The sequence below is a fragment of the Pinus tabuliformis genome, chromosome J (assembly GCF_031772625.1).
Source record: "Pinus tabuliformis cultivar Carrire ecotype Pingquan chromosome J, CPIR1, whole genome shotgun sequence".
In the NCBI taxonomy this organism is placed as follows: Eukaryota; Viridiplantae; Streptophyta; class Pinopsida; order Pinales; family Pinaceae; genus Pinus; species Pinus tabuliformis.
This window is the reverse complement of record NC_142295.1, coordinates 645,757,898-645,780,460: the sequence shown is the minus strand read 5'-3', so window position 1 is coordinate 645,780,460 and position 22,563 is coordinate 645,757,898. Positions and strand designations below refer to the sequence as shown.

The following is a 22,563-nucleotide window of genomic DNA, read 5'->3' as shown; positions in this document are numbered from 1 at the left end:
ATGTAACACATTTTGATTTGATGACTTAATGAGAAAGCTACAGCTGTCAGTGTCTTTATCTTACTATCTTGTCTTTCTCCTATTGGATCATTGATGAATTGAATAGGTATTATGATTTATCATTTATGAATTTCGAATTTATGATTCATTGATTTATGATTTATGATTTATGTGACAGTGACATGTATTTGAATTTTGTATGTACTATGCTATAATGATACTAACTTACTTTGTGAACAGTAAAACTAACATCTAGATGAAGATCTATGTTTGAAATCAATGAATTTGTATAATTAATGAGAATTTGTGTAAGAAATATCTATTTTAATCTATATATATATATATATTTTAAATATATATATATATATATATATATATATATATATATATATATATATATATATATATATATATTGAATAAAATAATATATAACGAATCCTACGTGTCTTTCCTCTTTCAGTATTCCACCATCAAGTTCGAGGAGAGGAGGATATTGACTGCGCACGATGGGGAGTATGACATAGTTAGAGTAGCGCAATGTCAGCATGGTGGCACCACTCTGGGACTAGCGGGGAACGGGGGCATCACATCTCTTCACAGCTCAATAACCTTTAGGGATGCATTGACTATTGTAGGGGGAGATCATACAGATCTTCCATTGGGCTTTAGTGAATCATTAATGGAGCAAGGGACTTCTGGTACTTTCACCGGGTAGGATGGTGAGTGGAGCGAGGGGAGCTTCGTGTTGGACAGGATTGCCTGGGATCCTGGTATTGAAGGATTCTTCCATATCAGGACAGTGCAAAGGCCAGGCACAATCCAGTGGCACATCTAGGACCCTGACACATTTTGCAGTGAAATTGGGCAGCAACAATTAGAGAGGTTGCTCGCTCAGGCATTGCTTGAGGACAAGCGACATTTTTTTTTGCATTGGAGGAGCTTGTCGGATGAGGGTGCCACCTGGGAGGGTGACCACATTTTGAAGCACCCAACTTTGAGGTTGCTTGAGGGCAAGCAACATTTGGCAGGGGAGGACTACCATGTCCCTTTCCAAACACATTTGTAACAGGGTGTTGCTACACAAATTTGCATGATTTTGGCTGAGGAAGAGAACCTATCATTTTTTATTTAGGGACTTAGGAAGCAATTCGACTTTATTTGGTTGCTAGTGGAATGTGGGGGCCACCCACATGGGAGTTTGAATTGGCCCATTCGAGTAACTTGGAGGGAAAGTCAAATAGGTGGATGGAGGGGCCCACATGAGGCTAGCGAGGCCCAAGGAGTTATAAGGATGGAGCAACTCTCATTTTGGACTGATTCTTACACCTTGCAATCAAAATTACTTAACTGTTCCCTCTGCTGTTTAGCTGAGTCAACTGATTGTTTAGCCACGAATCTCTCAAGCGGAAGATTCAACCTCTACTTCGGGGAACCATCCGTGCCTGCCTTAGAGAGGAAGTTCCATAAGTATTTTAGGAGTTTCGGGAGTGTGTTACAACACTACCATTCAACCACAACATGGAGTGCGCATTTCTGGCTAGCTGGAGAATACGTTGGGGGAGTTTGGAGCTATTAGTGATCAAGCATTTGCTGGGAGAGTTAGAGGATTGGGAGAGTAGCAAAGGGCCAACTTTTCTTGCGAGTTTGGAGCTAGCACGGCCAGCATCCCAGTAGTTCGATTTACAAGCTACCTGGGCTTGTGCAAAGAGCCATCACTAGGCTCACGTGGGAGTTGGAAGAAGGAATTGTAGAACTGGAGCAAGTCGGGAGAAGTAGGAGATCACTTGGAGGGCCATTTGAGGAGGATTGCTGCATTTGGGAGAGCAGAGATTGACAGGATCAGTCATAGCGACAAAATTCGAAATTGGAGGAGGGCCAAGCTGTGAAAGGTCAATTTTTGAAGGTTGGAACCAAGGGAAACTCTTTCTGGGTTTCTCTGGGTTTTGGGCAAAGATCACACTCCTAATTTTATAGAATTTTCTGGGCATATCTAAGGGGTCAAACAGGGGTCCGAACTCATCGAGCAACTAGAGGAGCTAAGAGGAATTTGGGCCAAAATTTCGAGGTCAACATTTGGCCAATTCCTTCGTGTATTTTTCTGGGTTTAGGCCAAGGAGCAAGGAGCTGAAATCTCATAATTTTTTGAGCAAGGGTGATCCGAATTGGATCCATGAAGAATAATTAGAAGGACCATGACTGTATCAGGTCGGGACAGACATCAAAGAATTCAGAACAACAATCAAAACACCTCTGAACAGTGGCAGTTAGCAGCCAATGTGGAGCGACGAGGACCTCGGTCAAAGCGCGTTGACCAATGTTGCACGAAGCGGAAGCGTTTTTTGGAAGCGGGGACGCCGAAGCGTCATTTTCCAAAAATCTAGGAAGCGAAGCGTTCGCGGAAGCGTCTGCTATATATATATATATATATTTATATTTTTTTGCATTTATACTCAAAACAAACATCCCAAATACCAAATTAATTGTAGAAGACATGAAAACATGCATATTTTTGCAGAAATCAAGATAGATATAACATCCATTGTACATTAATGATCTAGAATCTAGATTCTTATCCTCTTGTCTAGCCTTTGCCTCTACCTCGATTGTCTAGGGATATTAGTCAACATTGCCCAATTTTGATCAAACTACCTAATTCAAGACTTAAAATATGGTAGAAAAAGCTTAACATGTTTGATCGATGATTTTGACTTGATTGAAAGGTAATTTTTTGCTAAGGGCGTGCCACGTGACAAACGAGTTCAACAATTAACACCACCAACACTAGGGTACATATAGGGCTTGGTGCTCTTGATTAAATGCTAATCGCATACCTTCATACTTGATATAATCTAATGAAATGCCACAATCCCATTGATCCTGAATTCCTGAAAACTGTCAAGTCTACTGAATTTTGAATAGGATATGAAATTCTATTTTCTCCATATGAAGTCCAATGAGGTTGGAACCACTCTCAAACATCCTGAGTCATTTCATGGTAATGTTAAAAATTTAAGTAAAAGGATGAAAATGAAAAATAAAGGAGAATGTCACTTTTACTTTAAGAATTTAACATTACCATGAGGGAGCATCTGCTATATTTATATTTTTTTTTGCCTTCATTCGTCACCCTAACCCAAGGTGGACCCACCCCCAACAAGCAAACTGAACTAAAATTAAAAAAAAAAATTGAAAAAAAAAGATTTTCTAAACGCTTTTCCGGAAGCTTTTCTGGAAGCGTATGCTTCCTCCTCCAAAGCGCCACGCTTCCAACGCCCGAAGCACCGTATGAAGCGCGCTTCGGTGCTTCGGAAGCGGAGCTTCCATACAACGCTTCCAAATTTCCAGGAAGCGACTAAAAAAGCCGAAGCGACGCTTCCGAATTCGGAAGCGCCACTTCCGACCAAGCTTCCTAGGCGCTTCCGTACGGGACGCGCTTCGGGGCTTGGAACCGTGGGGGGGGGGGGGGGGCGCTTTGTGCAACACTGGTGTTGACCGAGGCCCATGGAGACTGCACATGAGGCAAAACTAGCCCCTGGGAAGCCCAGATCAGGAAACAGAGGCGTTTTTTGATGCGCGATTAGCGCTAATCGCGCATTGCTAGGCAAAACCCCTCGAAATGGGAAAGCCCCAAGCACTCGGTCGCATGAAGAGCTGGGAGAACCGTGTGGAAAAGGCTAAAGGACAAGTTGGGACACACGCTCCGAAAAACTGGCAGTATTGATCGGGGGCACCCTCAAGCGGTAAGCTGATTTGGAAAAAACGGAGCGATTCCACTCAGTGGTCGACGCGTGGCAAGTGGAGGAGAGAAAAAATCGTCGCTGATCGCGCGCTAATAGTCGAGCAAGTCAACCGTGTGAAATGTGCGTATGGCGTCGGATCTGGAGGCCCCAGATCTAACACCTGAGATCGCGCCCGATGGGAAAGTGGAATCGACGGGGGATTAAGTTGCAGTTTGTAAGGATTTGACGTCTGATTTGACTGCCAAGGTGGCAGAAGTCTCATTCCATGACGTAACGAAGAATCGAACCGACAAAGTGAGTTGGCGCAGCTACAGGATGACATGTGGCCACTCCCTTTGAGCATGATGATGATGTCGAATAGGATCTCCAAGCGAAGCTGTAGCAGGTTATCCTACGGGAAGTGGAAGAGGAATTGAATAGCCATGAGAACGAATGGCCTTAAAGCCATGCACAGGTAAAGCAGAAAGACACCAGAACCCCGAGAGGAGGACGGAACACAGAAAGGAAGAACAGAGAAAAGAGAGACAGTGAAGCAAAAGCAGAACGGAAGACAGAGGGCCGAGCTGACCAAAGGCAGCATCGCGCACTAGAGAGCTTGAGAGATTCAAGCCATCCCAGAGAGGATCTGTCTGGACTGAGCACCACATTGGGCTCTCTCCATTATAGACCAAAAGGTCACAGAGCTGGTAAGGAAAAGAGTCTGTGTACTCTAGTGGCTTGGGGCATCCAAGAACGACCAAGCCAAGCGAATTCCGTTTCAGGAGACTCACATTGAGCTCCTTCATTGTAATTCTCTGCTTTAAGACACAATAAAAGAAGGCCACCATTGAAAGCTAGACGGGACACATAGCCTTGGAGGATAGGGTGAACTCCTTATTAAATTCTTGTGTTTTTATAATTGCTTACTATATTTCTCTGTTGTTTTCTCTTTCAAGTGTCTGTGTATTCGCAATTTGATCGATCCGTTGCCTAAATAACACAAACACACACCAGCACATGAGTCTGTAATACCTTCATGTAATAAATCTTTAACTGAGGTCACTCATAGGGTGATTATCAGATCAAGTGGTATCAGAGCTTTAGACTATAGGGTTAGACATGCTTGTGTTTGTTAGCTGTTGAATGCTCACGAGATCAAAGCTCAAATTAGGAGAAGGAGAGTTGGTGAAAACTAATCCTGAAATTGGAAGAGTTTATCCTCGAAAGACAATGTCAGAAGAAGGTTCTGTGGGGCTAGACCCTCAATTCATAGAAAGCTTCCTAGGCATAAAGTCTATGGTAGAAGAAATGTATAGGGACTTTAGAAAACATAAGGCTGAAGATTCATCAGTTTCTAAACAAGATAAAGAAGAAGATGAGTCTTACTTCCAAGACCACTCCAAAGGAAAAGGAAGGAGGAAAGCTTTCTCACACCTCCTAATAGCCCTGTGCACAACAAGAAGGCATCTTTGATCAAGCTAGATGTTAAATTTGATTTGCCCATATATGATGGGGAGTTAAATGCTGAAAAGCTGGACAATTGGATTAGACAAATTGATGTTTATTGTAGGGTACAGAACGTAGACTCAGACAAGAGCATGATTCAGCTAGCAAGCCTACGCCTAGGAGGCACTGCCTTGGTTTGGTGGGAAGGCAGAGCTCAAGCTAACATGAAAATACATGGTAAGACTATCTCTGTCTGGAGTGAATTTGTTTCTGCAATCAAGAAGCAGTTCTATCCATTGGCCTACATGCAACAAGCCATGATGAGTTGGCAAACTCTTCGGCAGTTGAAAGGGCAAAGTGTGCAAGGGTACACTCAAGAATTTAGAAAGAGAGCATTGATTCTAGGAATCTCATTAGACTCACTAGAGACTCTTTTGAAGTACATTGGTGGTCTACACAGCTACATGAGGCATACCATCCTCATGTTTAATCCCACTAGTATAGATGAGGTATCTGTACAAGCTACTCATCTAGAAGCTAGAGGAAAGAATGGAAATCCATAAGTTGGGGGACCATCCCAACCCACTGCAAGCAAGAGCAAGGAGAAAAGAAAGCAGAAGTGGAAAGCAAGGAAGGCTAACACTGCATAGAAAAGCAAAGCTTCATGCACTCACTGTAAAAAGGATGGGCATGATGATGAGCATTGTTGGATTCTGCATCCAGAGCTGAGACCTAAGAAGTTTGAGGGCAAGAAGAAGAAGGCTGCTGCAGCTATTCAGAAAGATTTGGGGTCAGACTCAGGAGATGAAACAACTATTGCAGCCACATGTATAAAAGGTAAGAATTCTAAAGCATCTACTAGTAATTCTGCTCAATCTGTTATTGATGAAGAAAATGAGAGAAAAAGACATGAGCCTTTCCATATTCGAGTTGTTTCCAAATATCAAAAGATTGATACTTTGTTTGATAGTGGCTCACAAGTAAATCTAATTTCTGAAGAAAATTGTAAAGAAATTGGGATCAGTGTTTTAAAAGCCGGCCAGCTCAGAACCGACTCGACCGAGTTGGTCTGAGACAGTAAAAAAATTTGAGACTCGGCCGTCGAACCGGTTCGGTCGGCCGAGTCCGTATCAACTCGACCGGGTCACTTCATGCGGCCAGTAAACCCCAAAAACACAATTTTTTTATTTTTTTATGTTTTTTCTGAGTGTGGGGGACTCCAAATGGTTTTATTAATTGGTTTTTTGTTCTTTGGGGTCCATTCCCCTATCCTAGTATTGATATGCTATTCAAATTTCATGGTAATGTTAAATTCTTAAAGTAAAATTGACATTCTCCTTAATCTTCATTTTCATCCTTTTACTTAAATTTTTAACATTACCATGAAATGATTGAGGATGTTTGAGAGTGGTTCCGGCCTCATTGGATTTCATATGGAGAAAATAGAATTTTAGATTTCATTCAAAATCCAGCAGAATTATCAGTTTTTCAGGATTTCAGGATTGGGGGATTGCAATGTTTCCATTGAATTTTGTCATGTATTAGGGTATGGAACTCGTATTTAATCAAGATCACCAATCCCTCTATGTACCTTGATGTTAGTGACATTGGTTGTCGAACTCCTCTGGGATTTGCTCCCAAATTGGGAGCTTCTGAAAATGTCGCTCCCGCTCCCATTTTCGCTCTCGCTCACCACTTTTGCTCCTGCTCCCAAGTAACATTGAGCCAGATGATGTTGGCAACTCTAGCAGTAGCCAGTAGTACTGGTCACAGACTTTTGTTGTAGAGGCCATTTATAGCCTCCTTGGTTATGTGTTTTTGTTTTGATCTCTATATCATCATCGTGTATGTATTGGACAGTGCACTGGGTGCCATTTTGATATAATGGATATATTCATGAGCCTACTTTGATCATATGTGGTCTTCTATCTATATTCTAATGCTTTGTGTTTGGAAACATGAATGGAAATCTTTAAAATTACGTGTTTTTATAAAAAATAAATATTTAATGTATTTTTTACAACGATCGTGTCATTGAAATCGAGCCCGCTGAGTCGATACCGAGTCGGAGTCGGAGTCGGAGTTTTAAAACATTGATTGGGATTAGCAACTACACCTCATAAGAAACCATACCCATTAGGATGGTTGAATGATAAAGCACAACTACAAGTGACTAGACAGTGCAAACTCAAGTTTTCTTTTGGGTCAGCATTTGTAGATGAGGTGGAGTTAGACATAATTCCTTTGGATATATGTGGAATTGTTTTAGGAAGTCCGTACTTGTATGATATAAAGGCTATTTTCTATAGAGCTAAGAACAAGTATCTACTTGTTAAATATGGAATTGAATACTTTGTAAGAGCTCATAAGCTAAAAAATAGTTATACTCTCATAAACTCAGGGCAGATGAAAAGAATGATAAATTCATGCAAACAATTCTTACTGACGGTTGTAAAGGAAAGGAAACCTGATAAAACCAATGTATTTGAGGGTTGTAACTGATTTAGAAAACGTTGTTTTAGAGTATGATGTCTTATTTCAAGAACCTAAAGGTCTGCCACCCAAAAAGGGAATGGTACATGATATTATTTTGCGGCAAGATGTTCCATTTCTTAACATTGGGATGTACAGGTTGTCAACTTTAGAGAATGCTGAAATCAAGAAGCAGGTGCAGGAGTTGCTCGAGAAAGGGTTCATCAGGCCTAGCACATCACCATGTGGGTCACCAATCATTTTGGTGAGGAAGAAAGATGGCTCGTGGAGAATGTGCATTGATTACCGAGCACTGAATAAGATAACAATCAATAATCATTATCCCCTTCCTCGCATAGATGATCTTTTGGATCAATTGAAGGAAGCTGTTTATTTCACCAAGCTAGACTTGCACAGTGGATACTATTAGGTCAGAGTTGCAGAGCAAGATGCATGGGAGACTGCTTTCAAAACAAAGCAGGGATTGTATGAGTGGCTGGTTATGCCTTTTGGCTTGACCAATGCTCCTGCTACTTTCATGAGATTAATGAATGATGTACTCAGACCTTTTCTTGATGATTTTGTTATTGTGTATCTGGATGACATTATGATTTTTAGTAAAACGTGGGAAGAATATTTAAAGCATGCTAAGCAGACACTAGATGTTTTGAAAAGAGAAAAACTTTATGTTAAACTCTCAAAATGTGGATTTGGCAAGACATCTCTAAACTGCTTGGGTCATATAGTAGGGGGTGGTGAATTGAAGATAGATCCATCTAAAGTGGCAGTCATTGTGAACTGGCCTAAACCCAAGTCTGCTACAGAAGTAAGAAGCTTCTTAGGAGCAACACAATATTGGAGGAAGTTCATTTCTAACTTTTCCTCAATGGCAGCTCCCTTACATGCTTTAAGCGGATTGAACAAGTTGTTTCAGTGGGGAGGCAAACATCAAAAAGCCTTTGACACCTTGAAAGAAAAGATTAGTATAGCCCCTGTACTAGCACTGCCTGATCTGCAAAGAACATTTGAGATCCAAACTGATGCCAGTGACTATGCCATGGGAGCAGTGTTGACACAACACGGTAAACCCATATGCTATCATTTTGAGACTTTTAATCCTGCAGTAGTTAACTATCCTACATATGATAAAAAATTGTATGCATTAGTTCAGAGTGTGAAAAAGTGGAAACATTACTTAATGGGCAAAGAGACAGTAGTACATACTGATCATCAACCACTTCAATATCTACACTCCCAAACTAAGTTGCAGCAATCAAGACATTACAGATGGATGGGTTTTCTACAACAGTTTCATTTAGTCATCAGATATGAAAAGGGCATACATAACAAAGTTGCAGACATGTTATCTAGACCCATTATAAATGCATCTACTATACTTAAGCATAATTTTATATTGCATGAAAGCTACATTGAACAATATGCTCAAGATATAGACTTTAAAGATGCATATGCAACTTTGAGTCAAGGCAAAAGAGTAGAAGAACTGGATTATCATGTAAAGGACCGACTCTTACACCATTGTGGGGAACTCTGCATTCCACAAACTGAGAGGATAAAGATAATTAGGGAAGCACACACTTCTCTGATATCAGGTCACTTTGGGGTAAGTAAAACAGTTGCACAGTTGCAAAGGTTTTGTTATTGGCTGAAAATGAATGAGACAATTTCTAGATATGTAACAGGGTGTGCTATGTGTGCTAAAAGCAAGCCCAACAACAGAAAACTAGGCTTGTACACTCCACTGCGAGTTCCTTCTCACCCTTGGGAAAGTGTTTCCATGGATTTTGTAGGAGGACTGCCTAAATCTAGGAAAGGTCATGATTATCTATATGTTGTCGTGGATAGGTTCAACAAAATGTGTATTTTGGTACCTTGTAATAAATAGATTACAACTGAACAAACTACAAAATTGTTCTTTGAACATGTATTGGTTCATTTTGGATTACCCACTTCTATTGTATCTGATCGAGACACCCGATTTGTGGGGAAGTTTTGGTCAAGTCTGTGGGAACTGATGGACACCAAATTGAAGAAAAGCACAACTTTTCATCCACAAACTGATGGCCAGACAGAAGTAGTTAACAGGACAGTGATCCAGTTACTGAGAGGATATTGAAGAAAACATCCTAAGCTTTGGGATGAACATTTGTGTTATGTGCAGCATGCTTACAACAAAGAAAAGCATTCTTCTACACAAAGTTCTCCTTTTGAGACCTGTTTTGGTTTCACACCAAGGTCTCCTTTGGATTTTGTCTTTGGTAAAGATACCATGGTTGATGGACACAGTGATGTGGACAGGGTAACTAGGTTCATTGAACAGATCCGAGAGATCCACCAGGCAATACAGGAACAACTGGAAAAGAGCCAAGCCAAATACAAGGCTAGGCATGACAAGCATCAAATGGAGCATAGTTTTCAAGTTGGTGACCAGGTTTGGTTGTATATCAGCAAGGACAGGATGCAAGGTAAAGGTAAAAAGTTAAAGCCTATCAGGTATGGACCCTTTAGGATACTTGAGAAGATTGGTGAAAATGCGTTTCGCCTTGATCTACCAGCTTACAGGCACATCTACTCAGTCGTAAATGCATATTGCTTGAGATTGTTTGAACCTTCAATGATTGAGGACCCTGAAGAGCAGAGTCAATTGCCTTCTATTGATAACCTGCTACCTGAATATCTTAATGAATTGCAAGAAGACACAGTACTGGACAGGAAGGTGAGGACAACGCGCAGGGGAGATGTTCAATACCTCAGGATTGGGCTCAAAGGTTCAAAGCCGAGTAGTGCAAAGTGGATTGAGATTGGACAAGTGAGAAACCAATTCCCTCACTTAGTCGATGCTTGAAAACCAACTTTTGGTGGTCCAAAAGCTTTTCAATGGGAAGACCATGATCTGAATTGGATCCATGAAGAATAATTAGATGGACCATGACTGTATTAGGTCGGGACAGACACAAAGAATTCAGAACAACGATCAAAACACCTCTGAACAGTGGCAGTTAGCAGCCAGCGTGGAGTGATGAGGATCTCGGTCAAAGCGCGTTGACCAAGGCCCATGGAGATTGCACAGGACGCAAAACTAGCCCCTGGGAAGCCCAGATCGGGAAATAGAGGCAGTTTTTGATGCGCGATTAGCGCTAATCGCGCATCGCTGGGCAAAACCCCTCGAAATGGGAAAGCCCCAAGCACTCGGTCGCATGAAGAGCCGGGAGAACCGTGGGGAAAAGGCTAAAGGACAAGGTGGGACCCGCGCTCCGAAAAACCGGCGGTATTGATTGGGGGCACCCTCAAGCGATAAGCAGAATTGGCAAAAACGGAGCGATTCCACTCAGCGGTTGACGCGTGGCAAGCGGAGGAGAGAGAAAACCACCGTTGATCGCGCGCTAACGATCGAGCAAGTCAACCGCGTGAAACGTGCGTATGGCGTCAGATCTAGAGGCCCCAGATCTAACGGCTGAGATCGTGCCCGATGGGAAAGCAGAATCGATGGGGGATTAAGCCGCAATTTGTAAAGATTTGACGTCCGATTTGACTGCCAAGGTGGCAGAAGACTCATTCCACGACATAACGGAAGAACCGAACCGATGAAGTGAGTTGGCGCAGCTGTAAGAGGACATGTGGCCACTCCCTGTGAACCTGATGATGATGCCGAATAGGGAACTCCAAGTAAAGCTATAGTAGGCGATCCGATGGGAAGTCTAAGAGGAATCGAACAACCATGAGAACGGATGTCCTTAAAGCCATGCACAGGTAAAGCAGAAAGACACCAGAACCCCGAGAGGAGGATGGAACACAAAAAGGAAGAACAGAGAAAAGAGAAACAGTGAAGCAAAAGCAGAACGGAAGACAGAGGGCCGAGCTGACCAAAGGCAGCATCGAGCACCAGAGAACTTGAGAGATTCAAGCCATCCCAGAGAGGATCTGTCCGGACTGAGCACCACATTGGGCTCTCTCCATTATAGACCAAAAGGTCACAGAGCTGGTAAGGAAAAGAGTCTGTGTACTCTAGTGGCTTGGGGCATCCAAGAACCACCCTTCCAAGTGAATTCCGTTTCAGGAGACTCACATTGAGCTCCTTCATTGTAATTCTCTGCTTTTAGACAGAATAAAAGAAGGCCATCATTGAAAGCTGGACCGGAGACGTAGCCCTGGAGGATAGGGTGAACTCCTTATTAAATTCTTGTGTTCTTATAATTCCTTACTGTATTTCTCTGTTGTTTTCCCTTTCAAGTGTCTGTGTATTCGCAATCTGATCGATCCGTTGCCTAAATAACACAGACACACCCCAGCACATGAGTTTGTAATACCTTCATGTAATAATTCTTTAACTGAGGTCACTCATAGGGTGATTATTAGATCAATGGGAAGCAGTGATTCCAACCCTTAGAAGTTAGTAGACATAACAGTTTTCTAGGGTAGCACAGTTCAGTTTATTGCAGCAGTTGTAGCAACCTTCAGCTAAACACTTTCTCACTTGGGTTTTGTCATGCTTGTCCATTGAGACAAGCCCAAGTGCACCATTCTATTTTACTATTGTATTTTCTCATGAGGAAGTAATAAAATGGCTCAGCGGTTCCCTATTTCCAGTGTTTACATGGGTTCTTAATGTATATTTCGTTTTTTTTGATTGTTGGATTGTTTGCATGCTTTGTATATCACTTACATTCATTTTTAGGAAGATTACAAACAGTACAGGGGTAACTTTCTCAACTGCTCATCGAATTTGGCTGTGATCCCATATTTATTTTCTAGGGCACAAGCTAGAAAACAATTTTCTTCAGAGCGATAACTACTTTCAATGATTCAGTTAGCATTATTTTCACTTATCATTCATTTATAATCATTAAGCAGTTATGCAGAAGAAAATATCAACCATTAAACCATGAAAGAGCGGGAAAAATAACCATAAAGCCATGAGACAAGAGACACAGACATTAGGCCTGAGGCTAGGGAAAAACACACAAGGGGAAAACTCATAAATTTTTCCTTATGAGAAAGAGAGAGAGAGTCCATTGTTCATCAATACATCATTAACAACATCAAGAGAATAGTCAATCCAATACCCAAGATCAAGATGGAAACCTAAACCCTCCTCCTGAAATTTTTGCCTTTTTTTCTCCTTCTGAAATTCGATGGGTCAAAGATACACAAGACAAATTCGATGTGTACAAATGATGAGGAGAAGTATTCATTATATAACCTTTTGAAGGAGGTTGAATGGGTGCCTTTTGGGACCTAGCCAAGTTGAAATAAATGTGAGGCCAACTTTGAAATACTTAGAGGGAAATTATAAATTCAAATTATTAAATTCTTGACATGATGAAAATATCTACCTTGGCTACAATTTTCAGCAACAAATATACAAATGTTCAATCTTTCAGAAAATGTAGAGATCACAAACAGACAAGAGACACCAAAAATAGTCTACTAGCTAGGGCAAAAACCCGCAAGGGGAAATCCCAAAATTCCCTCTCTTATAGAATCAGATCAAAATGAGAGATATTGAAGACCAAAGACCAAATTTTCACTAAGATACCAAGTACAACCCTCCTCCAAGTCACCTTCAAAGTCAAAGTCAATGCTTGTCAAATTTGCTTCAATTTGGTCAAATTTCAGAATTTTTGGACCTGCAACTACTACAGAAAATTCGGCCTCTTTCACAGAAATTTTAGTCCACACGTGCGAGCTGCTAGAAGGTCAAATTTTTGTCAACTAGGAATACTCTTCTTGTATTTATCTTTCTCATTCTCTCTTCTTTGGCTCGTCTTCGTCTCCTCCTATGCTAGGTTGAGATATGCTACATGTGTGTGATGAATGAGCTTTGAAATGAGTCGAACTCATCCTTTATATATAGTTATCTGGGAGGGTCAAATAGGTGTCTATTGGAGGTCTAGGCCAACTTGTTCAAGGAGGGCCGACATGGTCATCTTGTGGACTTTTTGACTCAACATAAAATTCATATTCCTTTTTCTTACAAATGTCCAAATGGGACATGACTCAAGTAAATTTTGTTTTGACTCATAATAAATTCTTTTTGACTCTTTTGGACTCTCTAAGAATGAAGAACTTGCTTTGACAAAAATATAATAAATACATCAATGATAAATTTACATTATGAAGAATGACTCTAGTAAAAACTTCAACACAAATGACTAGTTTAGTTGACCTTTTGTTGGTAGTAAACTCAACTTCACCACCTTTTCACCTTTTCACCAATGCCTTGATGACTTTGATGATTTTGCCACCTAGGTTAGTTGTAACCTGCGCTCATTTAATTTGTGTCTTACTCTAGTTTTCTATATTAGGCCTTGCATTGTCACATTGTCATTGTGTCTGCCACATCATCATGTCCTTGTGCTAGATCTCTAACATCGTGAGGAACTTGGAAAATATGACACACGGGTTTTGTTCCTCATTTCTTATAGAAAATTCCTGATGTAATGCATGTTTAAAACTGCTCTACATTACTCCTGTTTTTCCACCTAGAAACTTATTATACCTATTTACCAAATTTTACTAGCTATAACATGACAATGCCTTCATTGTTTGGAAAAATTCAACGTGGTGTTGTCATTTTCATCTAAACAAGTTGGGACCAACTTAATTTTTTGTGTTCTATGACCACTTGCATTGGGAAATATGAACTGCCTCAAGAAATGTGAAAAGTTGACTTTGTGAGATTGCCATGTATGAGAACTATTTGGGAATACCACACTAAGGGCAAGGCCACATACAGACTCAATAGACACAACCTTGTAACTTCCTTGTCTATGGACGCATTGTCGACAAGATTCTTATTGACAAGGCTTTTCTCCAAGACCTCCTTGTTAATGACTTCCTTGTCAATGGAAGCATTGTCGACAAATATTTTTTCAATGAAAATCTTGCTGGTGGGGGTCTTGTCAACACAACAACTTCATTCGTTAAAATTGGTGCCTTTTTCACTAGGCTTTCTTCACTAATTATTTACCAATTAGACCTCCCCATTTGGGAGCATTTTGAGTACCACAAAAACTAGATTAATGTTGAAGAAGATTAGGATATTCCCCCCTCACTTCTTTAACTTGGTAACATTTAGCTTTACCGAGAACATCTCACATGAAACCAATCTATATGTATTATCTTGGTCCATCCTTCAAAATTTGAACATTCCTTTGTAGTGTTGTGTCGTAGAGTTTGGTTTGAGTGTCTGACACCAAGTCTTCAAATGTTTGAAGATCTAGCCTTATGTCTTCTTCCTCATCAAGCGTGGATGGCTCAAATGGCTTCAAATTCTCTATATTCATTATTGTGTATATGCTGGTAGGTCTAGCTTGGAGGTGTGACTTACAATATGTTGTAGGATCTTGAAAGGGCCATACTTATGGCTTCAAGCTCTTTCCTTCTGTTATGATTCATTTCTTTCTCAAGTGTAGTAAAAAATGATCTCCCACCCACAAATTATTGTTCCATGTTGATCGTGCATGGATTTATACCTTAGTTGAGATTTCAAAAATTGTTCTTTCAATTATTTCTAAATTTGTTGAATTCTTCCTGTTACCACTCATGTTAGCAGGGCAACCCATATTTTTGCAATACATTTCACAGCATTGTAAGCCCAAGGTCACAATTAAAAAAATCTAGGGTTGTCCTCACTATTCCAACAGCTTAATATTCAAGAAATGATTTATAAACTGTGCATTATAATATTTGTTTGATTCGACTTATAATGGGATCATTAGAAATTCACGACTTTTGAATGATTTGATCATGTTTGGAAACATGCAATAAGATGGTTTAGTCTGATTTCCCGTTTGCTTTGTAAACATGATTTATGTAAATAGCTATTTTAAACAAGTTATTTGATTAAGAATTGCATTATTTTTTTGCTGATTAAAAACCTAAGTCACCTGACACGGGGATTCGGGACACGTAGGATTCGAGATTTGTGGTGTCGGATTCGAACACGTTAACCCCCAGGAACAGGACACGTAGGGTTTGTTATATATTATTTTATTAAATATATATATATATATATATATATATATATATATTAAAAATTAGATATTTCTTACACAAATTTTAATTAATGATACAAATTTATTGATTTCAAACATAGATCTTCATCTATAGCTATTAGCATGCATAGTACATACAAAATTCAAATAAATGTCAGTGGTACTGGTCACATAAATGATAAATCTATTAAAAATTTAAATCATGATTCATAATTCATAACTGAAAGACAACTTACAACTACAAGATAGTAAGATAAACACATTGACAACTATAGTTTTCTCATTAAGTCATCAAATCAAAATGTGTTACATAGGTAGTGCTGGTGCAATGCCAATGGCAAATAGAAATAGAAAATATAAAACAACTACAGGTATACAAGCGTCAAGGCATCAATCAGCATCATTGTCCTCATCATCATGGTCCCCACTGCTCTCCTCTGCATCCTCCTCCTCCCCTGTATCTATAGTTGCCTCTGCATCTGTTGGTGTGGAGGTTGACCCCTCTTAGTCATCAAATCTAACAGGCTATAACACTGGATCATTGAGATCCATGTTGGCCAATGCCAACTCAACAGTGGTGTCCAAACCCATATCATCAGGAAAGACATCCCACATCTTTGTCTTTCCCCTCAACCACTCTTCCTTCTGCTTGTAAATAAGACGAAGGTTGGTATGCACATACACCATTGTCTCTGCCTTGCACTGCTCAAGCCTGCTCTTCTTCACACTATGCAACTTCCATATGTGCTCCAATTCCTCTCGCAACAAGAGGATGAAGTCACCTGAGAGAGGAGCCTCATGGCTAACTGCTGAAGAGGAGGGCTTGTTGCCCCATGATTTGCCCACCAAGAATAGGGCTTCTTAGCCCTCTTATCTCTAATCACATCATAACCTTCAAATCGACCACTGCCAGTGGAAAACTCTGCAAAGGCATCCTCCACCTCAGCAAGCAATGCACTATCCTGATAAATCCGCTTGAATGCCTCTTTCCTCTCCTATGAGATTTCACCATCCATGTGAGGAGGGAATCTGCGGGAAGGTCCACCATTCAGCCACTCATGGCTGTAGTATTTGGGGTTCAATGAGTGAGCCAAACAATGTAAAGGTGTACAATTCTTGTCCCATTTGCTGACAAGAATATCATGTATGGTATCACAGAAGGCCTCTGGTGATGTCTCATACTCGGGGCACTCACTTTGTAGAATAATGCTCCTCACAGACTTAATCATGGAATCCCATCCCTCATAAACCTCTCCTAGGATGGGTTTGTCTGTATCTGCAACTTGAAGCAAAGAAATGATAGGGTCCATGATACGAATAATTAGATCTACCCTCTCCCACCAAGCATCATCTAGCACTGTGTCCTTCACTCTTTTAGAGGCTACCTGATCTGTCTTTCTCCGAAAAGACCAAAACTCAGAAATAACCATGGACCCAAGAGAGGTCTTGACCTCCCTCAACCTCTTCAACATCATGAATGAAGATGCAAATCGTGTATCAACAATCTTCAACAATGATAGATTGTTGTACTCCTTGTAGATAGTGAGGGCATTTCTATGATTTTGCACAAAGTTACGGATATGTCTTGCATCCTCAATAATGCTTCCAATCCAAAGCACATCAGAAGCAATGGATTTCAGTGCTGAGTTCAATGAATGGACAATGCAAGGTGTCCAAAACACTTGTGGATATTTAGCTTCCACAATCATGCCAGCAGCCTTGCAAATAGGTGCATTATCTGTAATGATTTGCACACAAGAATCAACACCTACATCTCCAATAACTTTAATAAATAACTCACCCATAAATTATGCATCCTTGTATTCGCCAAGTGTATCCACTGCTTTCATGAAAACAAGACCATTCAAGGAAGACACCATGAAGTTGATGATTGGGTGTCGTGCTGGATCTGTCCATCCATTAGAAACAATGGTAACCCTAGATGTTGGCCATGATGCTACAATAGACTCAAGAATTTGTTGCACCTCTCTTTTTGCCTTCATCAACAATGTGGTTCTCAGCTTCTCTGACCCAGGAGGCACATACCCTGCTGGAGCCCCATGAGTTAGAGCTCGGCACATCTCAATAAATAGAGGTGAATGTGCAACATTAAATGATATGAAGTTTTGATAGAAGAAGAAGGCAATGGTGAGATCAAGCTCTTCCCGTCTCTCTTTTTTGAAAATCTTGTCCATTGGACCAAGTGCTCTTCTTTTTGATGCTTGTTCCCCAGTAGAAGTAGAACTCTTAAATGGAAATTTGGTGGTGGTTTTCCTCAAAAATGGAAGGGGGTCTTCATTCTTGGTTTTTTTTGATTTTGAAGCCACATGTTCCATACCAACATTGGCCTCCTTTTCCAATTCTTTTCTCTTTTGTGAAGAAACAGCTCTACAAGCTGCAATCCCACAACCAGGTAAAGCCAACAAATGGTGCTTTTGAAAGAAATGTTACAAAAGTTGCATTTCCATTGGACATTTCCTCCTCCCTTTTCCTTGGTGTTTGGCCCATCCTCTCTTGTGACATATTTCCACAATGGATATTTATCACTGTCTTTAGGTCCTCTTCCCTCAACATTACTTGCAGCAGACTCCGATGATATTGGGGGAGGAGGGGCATTTCCACCCATGACATTCTTGCCCTTCCTTTGCCCCCTAACTGCTGCCTTTGATTGAGCCATGAATACTGCAAAAGAAATGAACAAAGCATGCACAAATTTGTAAATAAAAAATCATATACAAACTGCTGTAAGAAATGCAAAAAAATGGAGGTGAAATGCCAGTCACATTTAACACACAAACTCACAAAACCCCCTGTATTGGTCACCTTGCAATCATAAGCAATTGCTGTGAATAGAGATGGAACTATTTAGAACAAAATTACTCTCTTGCAGGGGTTATTTTAAACACGGGGAAATAATGGAAACAATTTACAAAAGATTCATACCACCACAGCAGCAGTTCTACTCGCTCAGGACAGCAACAGCTGCCAGAAAAAGCATGGAAGAAAGACATACATGACAGGACTAGATATGGTTGACCATATCAAGAAAGCACAGTTGGATAATATTTGATAACTCAAACAGTGATAGAAATTATATTCCAACTTTCTAATTTCCCACTCATGGGAAGAAACACATGTGAAATAAAGGGTTGAAACAGCCACAACAAAGGACAGGGCATTGTAGTTGCTGAGATCGTTTTACTCCCCACACTGGCCAAACTTACTCACAGTCATATCAGTCGAAAGTAGGACGAGTTCTGCCCATATTTCGCATACTGGTGGGGTCCAATTAAATGTTATTTCAGTGTTGGGTGGTTTGCTGGTGTATATATCAGAGCTGCAAACAAAAGGGTATTGCCACAGCTGACTGAAGAAGCCACTGTTATGCTATCATGGAGAGATAACCAGGATCCTTGCTTTCATTTCATTATAACAGCTCTCTTAACAGCCCATTAATTAATTAATGATGAATCATTATGTATTTCTGAATTGATTTTATTGGCATAAATCATCCATTTTGCTATTGTATAGTGCACATTGCATTACTCATGAGGTATTCATTGTTGAGTTGCATTTGAAGTCTGTCTTGCTGTTTGGAAGAGTTTGGGAGTGTTTGCTAGCACGGTGCCTATGCATTTGAAATTAAAATGAAGAAAATTGCACCTACAACCATAGACCGTTTTACCATCAAACCATTTGACAGAATTCATCAAAGAAAGGTTCAGATTTCTTGTTGCTCACCCTCGAAACCAGATAGTGCAAAATAGAGAACACAGTGAAACAGTGAGATGATAGATCAGAAATGCACTTACCTGGTGGTCGATTCTCCTTGCTGAATGCTCTACTCCCTTAACTCCTTGCTGCAAACCCTTCTCCACTTGCCAACAGCTCACAAAACACTTGCCAAATGAAAATATGCGTGGCTGTAATGAGCAAACACACCCTTTTCATACCCGCACAGGTCGCTTTTTGAGCTTAGCGAGTCCTGGAAACAGGACACGATTCCCAAAATCGTGACACGCAGATGAAAATCGCGACACGCAGTCGGATTCGACGTGTCAGAAAAGGACACGACGTGTCATTGGTTTTGGACACGAATCTGGACAGAATCACGTCGGACACGCTGGATTCGGGATTCGTGGGGCCTATAGGACGAATCCGGTTATCTAGTTAAAAACTTTCATTGTAATTCTGATGATTTTATTATTTTCATTTATAGTTCATGATTTGTAACATAGAATGCAATCATAAATTCTTCAATTGCTTTGGTTTTGTATAGATTTGGTATGGATGATCATCCAAAAGATAATGCATATCTATTAATATGGTTGTCGTTTGTTCTTGCAGAACTTAGAAGTATAGGGGATGAAGAGGGTATTGTGGTGTTTGTTCAGAAATTGGCAGCATTCCTCATTGTTGTTCCAGGTTATTCAACATTTCCTTTGTACTTGGCAATATTACCTTAAATTTTCACTTGAAACTTACTTTATTTACATATCCAAAGGATTGAAATTAGAGAAAATGTGAATTGTGTGGACATGACATCCTTCTCTTCCATATATGATGGATGGGATGCCCAAGTTGAAAATGGGAGAATGTGTCATTTGCCCTTCCCTTATATAAAATATTTGAGACACTTGACTATGATAGCTATATTGGAGAAATTAGAGAGATCATGATATTGTAATGTAGGAGCAGTGTAAGGTGTTTTTGTGAGTGTTAGCATGAGTAGTGTGCAAATGCAACATACGTGTTTAGCTATGGTTTGAACCCCAGCGTGCTGTAATGTATTTGTTATGCTTTTGCTTTTCTTTTAATAGTTAGTGAAAGTATCCTAGACAATTTTACACTTGGTATAAGATTTGTGTTCAATTGAATGGGAATGGGTCATTCGTAGTCATTGTTGGAGCTCTACTATCTCAAGCTGCTCCACACCTGTAATACAGAAAAGCTTAACATTGGTTCATTTTAGTGTGTAGCGTGGTATTCCACTTCATATTATACCGTTTTGTGGCTTTTTCATAGTAGCATGAAATGTATTCTTGCACGATGATTAAGTATATGATTTTGTAATTGTATATCCGAATGAAAAATCATGTCGCATTTTGGTCAATCACAATCCTCTTATTAACTAGATCACAATACTCAATAGATTTCATTTATTGTTGTAACCAATAAATATATGGTTCCTACTTTTTTCTCCAACTTAGGATCCCATTGTAACTCCCTTACTAGAATAGATTGTTAATATCTTAATGGCCATCTCTATTAAATAAGGCCCCACAAAGTAGTGGAGTGTGAAATCAATAGATGTAAGTGGGCTCATTAAATGCAGTCCACTAGTTAGTGGTTAAGTCCTCATTAATGGAGATTCACTAGGTGGTTAGGGTTTTGATAACTTAGAAACTTGATATTGTAGTAAAAATTATGTAATCTATTTTCACGTGAATATTATTGTATTTGGAGCTCTGCTTATGCTAGAGGCTAAGTCACCTGGTTCAAGTTCGTGTTCGAATTCAAGTATCTTAAAATTCGATAAAATTTGACCATAAAAAATTTAATAACGAAATTTGACATTAAATTCGAGAAACTATAAAATTTCAAACTTAAAAATATATACAATATATTTCAATATATTTATTAATAATTTGTGCCTCATACATCCTCATACTTGGGTAGGGCATAGAAACTTTGTCGTAGGAGGTTGATGCAATGAAAAGAAACAGAAAGAGCATATCATGGCCACAACAAAACAAAGGAAAAGAAGATAAAAATACAAAAGACGACTAGGGACATACACATTGACATGTGGGCAAAAGCCTAGATGAGCTCTACCTCACTCATTGTGGCCATCACCCAGTTCCTGAGCACATGTTGTTCCATTACATCGTAAAAAGGAACCCTTGCATGTCCCAAACTCGAAGAGCAATGATTTGACTCATCATTAAGGGGTAATACAACTCTTATGTCATTCAAAGCAAGCTCTAACCCTTGAGCTATGAGCAGTAATATAAAGGAAAATCAAGAAAAAGTAAAAGGCGCACAAGAGTGGAAATACAAAGGCCAAGTTGATAGCTCATGCATCCACGAATGTTCCATCCTCACATGTGTACACTCAGGATGTGGATACCTCACCAGTCGATTTGACCATGGCACTTAGCCATGAAGCCTTATCCCCTCTGTATCATCATTATTATTCACTAACACCTATCAATTAAAGGGTGGATTGAGGAAATGTCACTTCCCCTTAGGGGCTGGAAGCACCGAATAGGGTTGTCCCTAGGTTGCACGAAACGGGGAAATGGGTACGAGTTTTCGAAACGGGAAGCAATACGAAACGCGACCTCCCCAAATTTTGGAAACGGGGAAATGCGAATATATATATATATGGAAAATATTTACATATATATATATATATATGTGTGCAATCATAAAGCATAAATGATACATTAGAATTTATTACATTTAAACATTAAGATTTACTTTACATCACATTTACTCGTGAATGATCACATAATGAAAATAAAAATATCGGAATATCCAAAAGCAACCTTTATTATATATCCAAATCTCAAAATCAGCCTTTATTTATATTAATATATGAGGCTGCAAGTACAATAAAGACTATAAGGCTGCAAGAGAGAGATCCAAATCAGGATTTTCTGCATCCACATCACATTCTTTAGAAGGACCACTGTTGTGTTGGGAGTCTCCTCCTACATAGTCGAATGACCTTAGTGCTCTTGATTAAATACAAGTTTCATACCCTAGTACCCTACATGATCTTGATTATTGGGAGTTTCCCTTGCATAGAGGGCTTGGTTCTCTTGATTAAATACAAGTTCCATACCCTAGTACATGATAAAATCCAATGAAAACATTGGAATCTCCCCAATCCTGAAATCCT

The 22,563-nt window shown here is 39.9% G+C and overlaps 1 protein-coding gene across 1 annotated transcript in view; it reads left to right on the top strand.

The window, feature by feature from the left end:
- The window catches only part of LOC149228578 (uncharacterized), a 465,738-nt gene that overhangs the window by 260,466 nt on the left and 182,709 nt on the right, over positions 1–22,563 (top strand). The window contains exon 12 of the mRNA XM_089378272.1: positions 20,004–20,081. Coding sequence (XP_089234398.1) covers positions 20,004–20,081 — 78 coding nt within the window. The remainder of the gene's footprint in view (positions 1–20,003; positions 20,082–22,563) is intronic.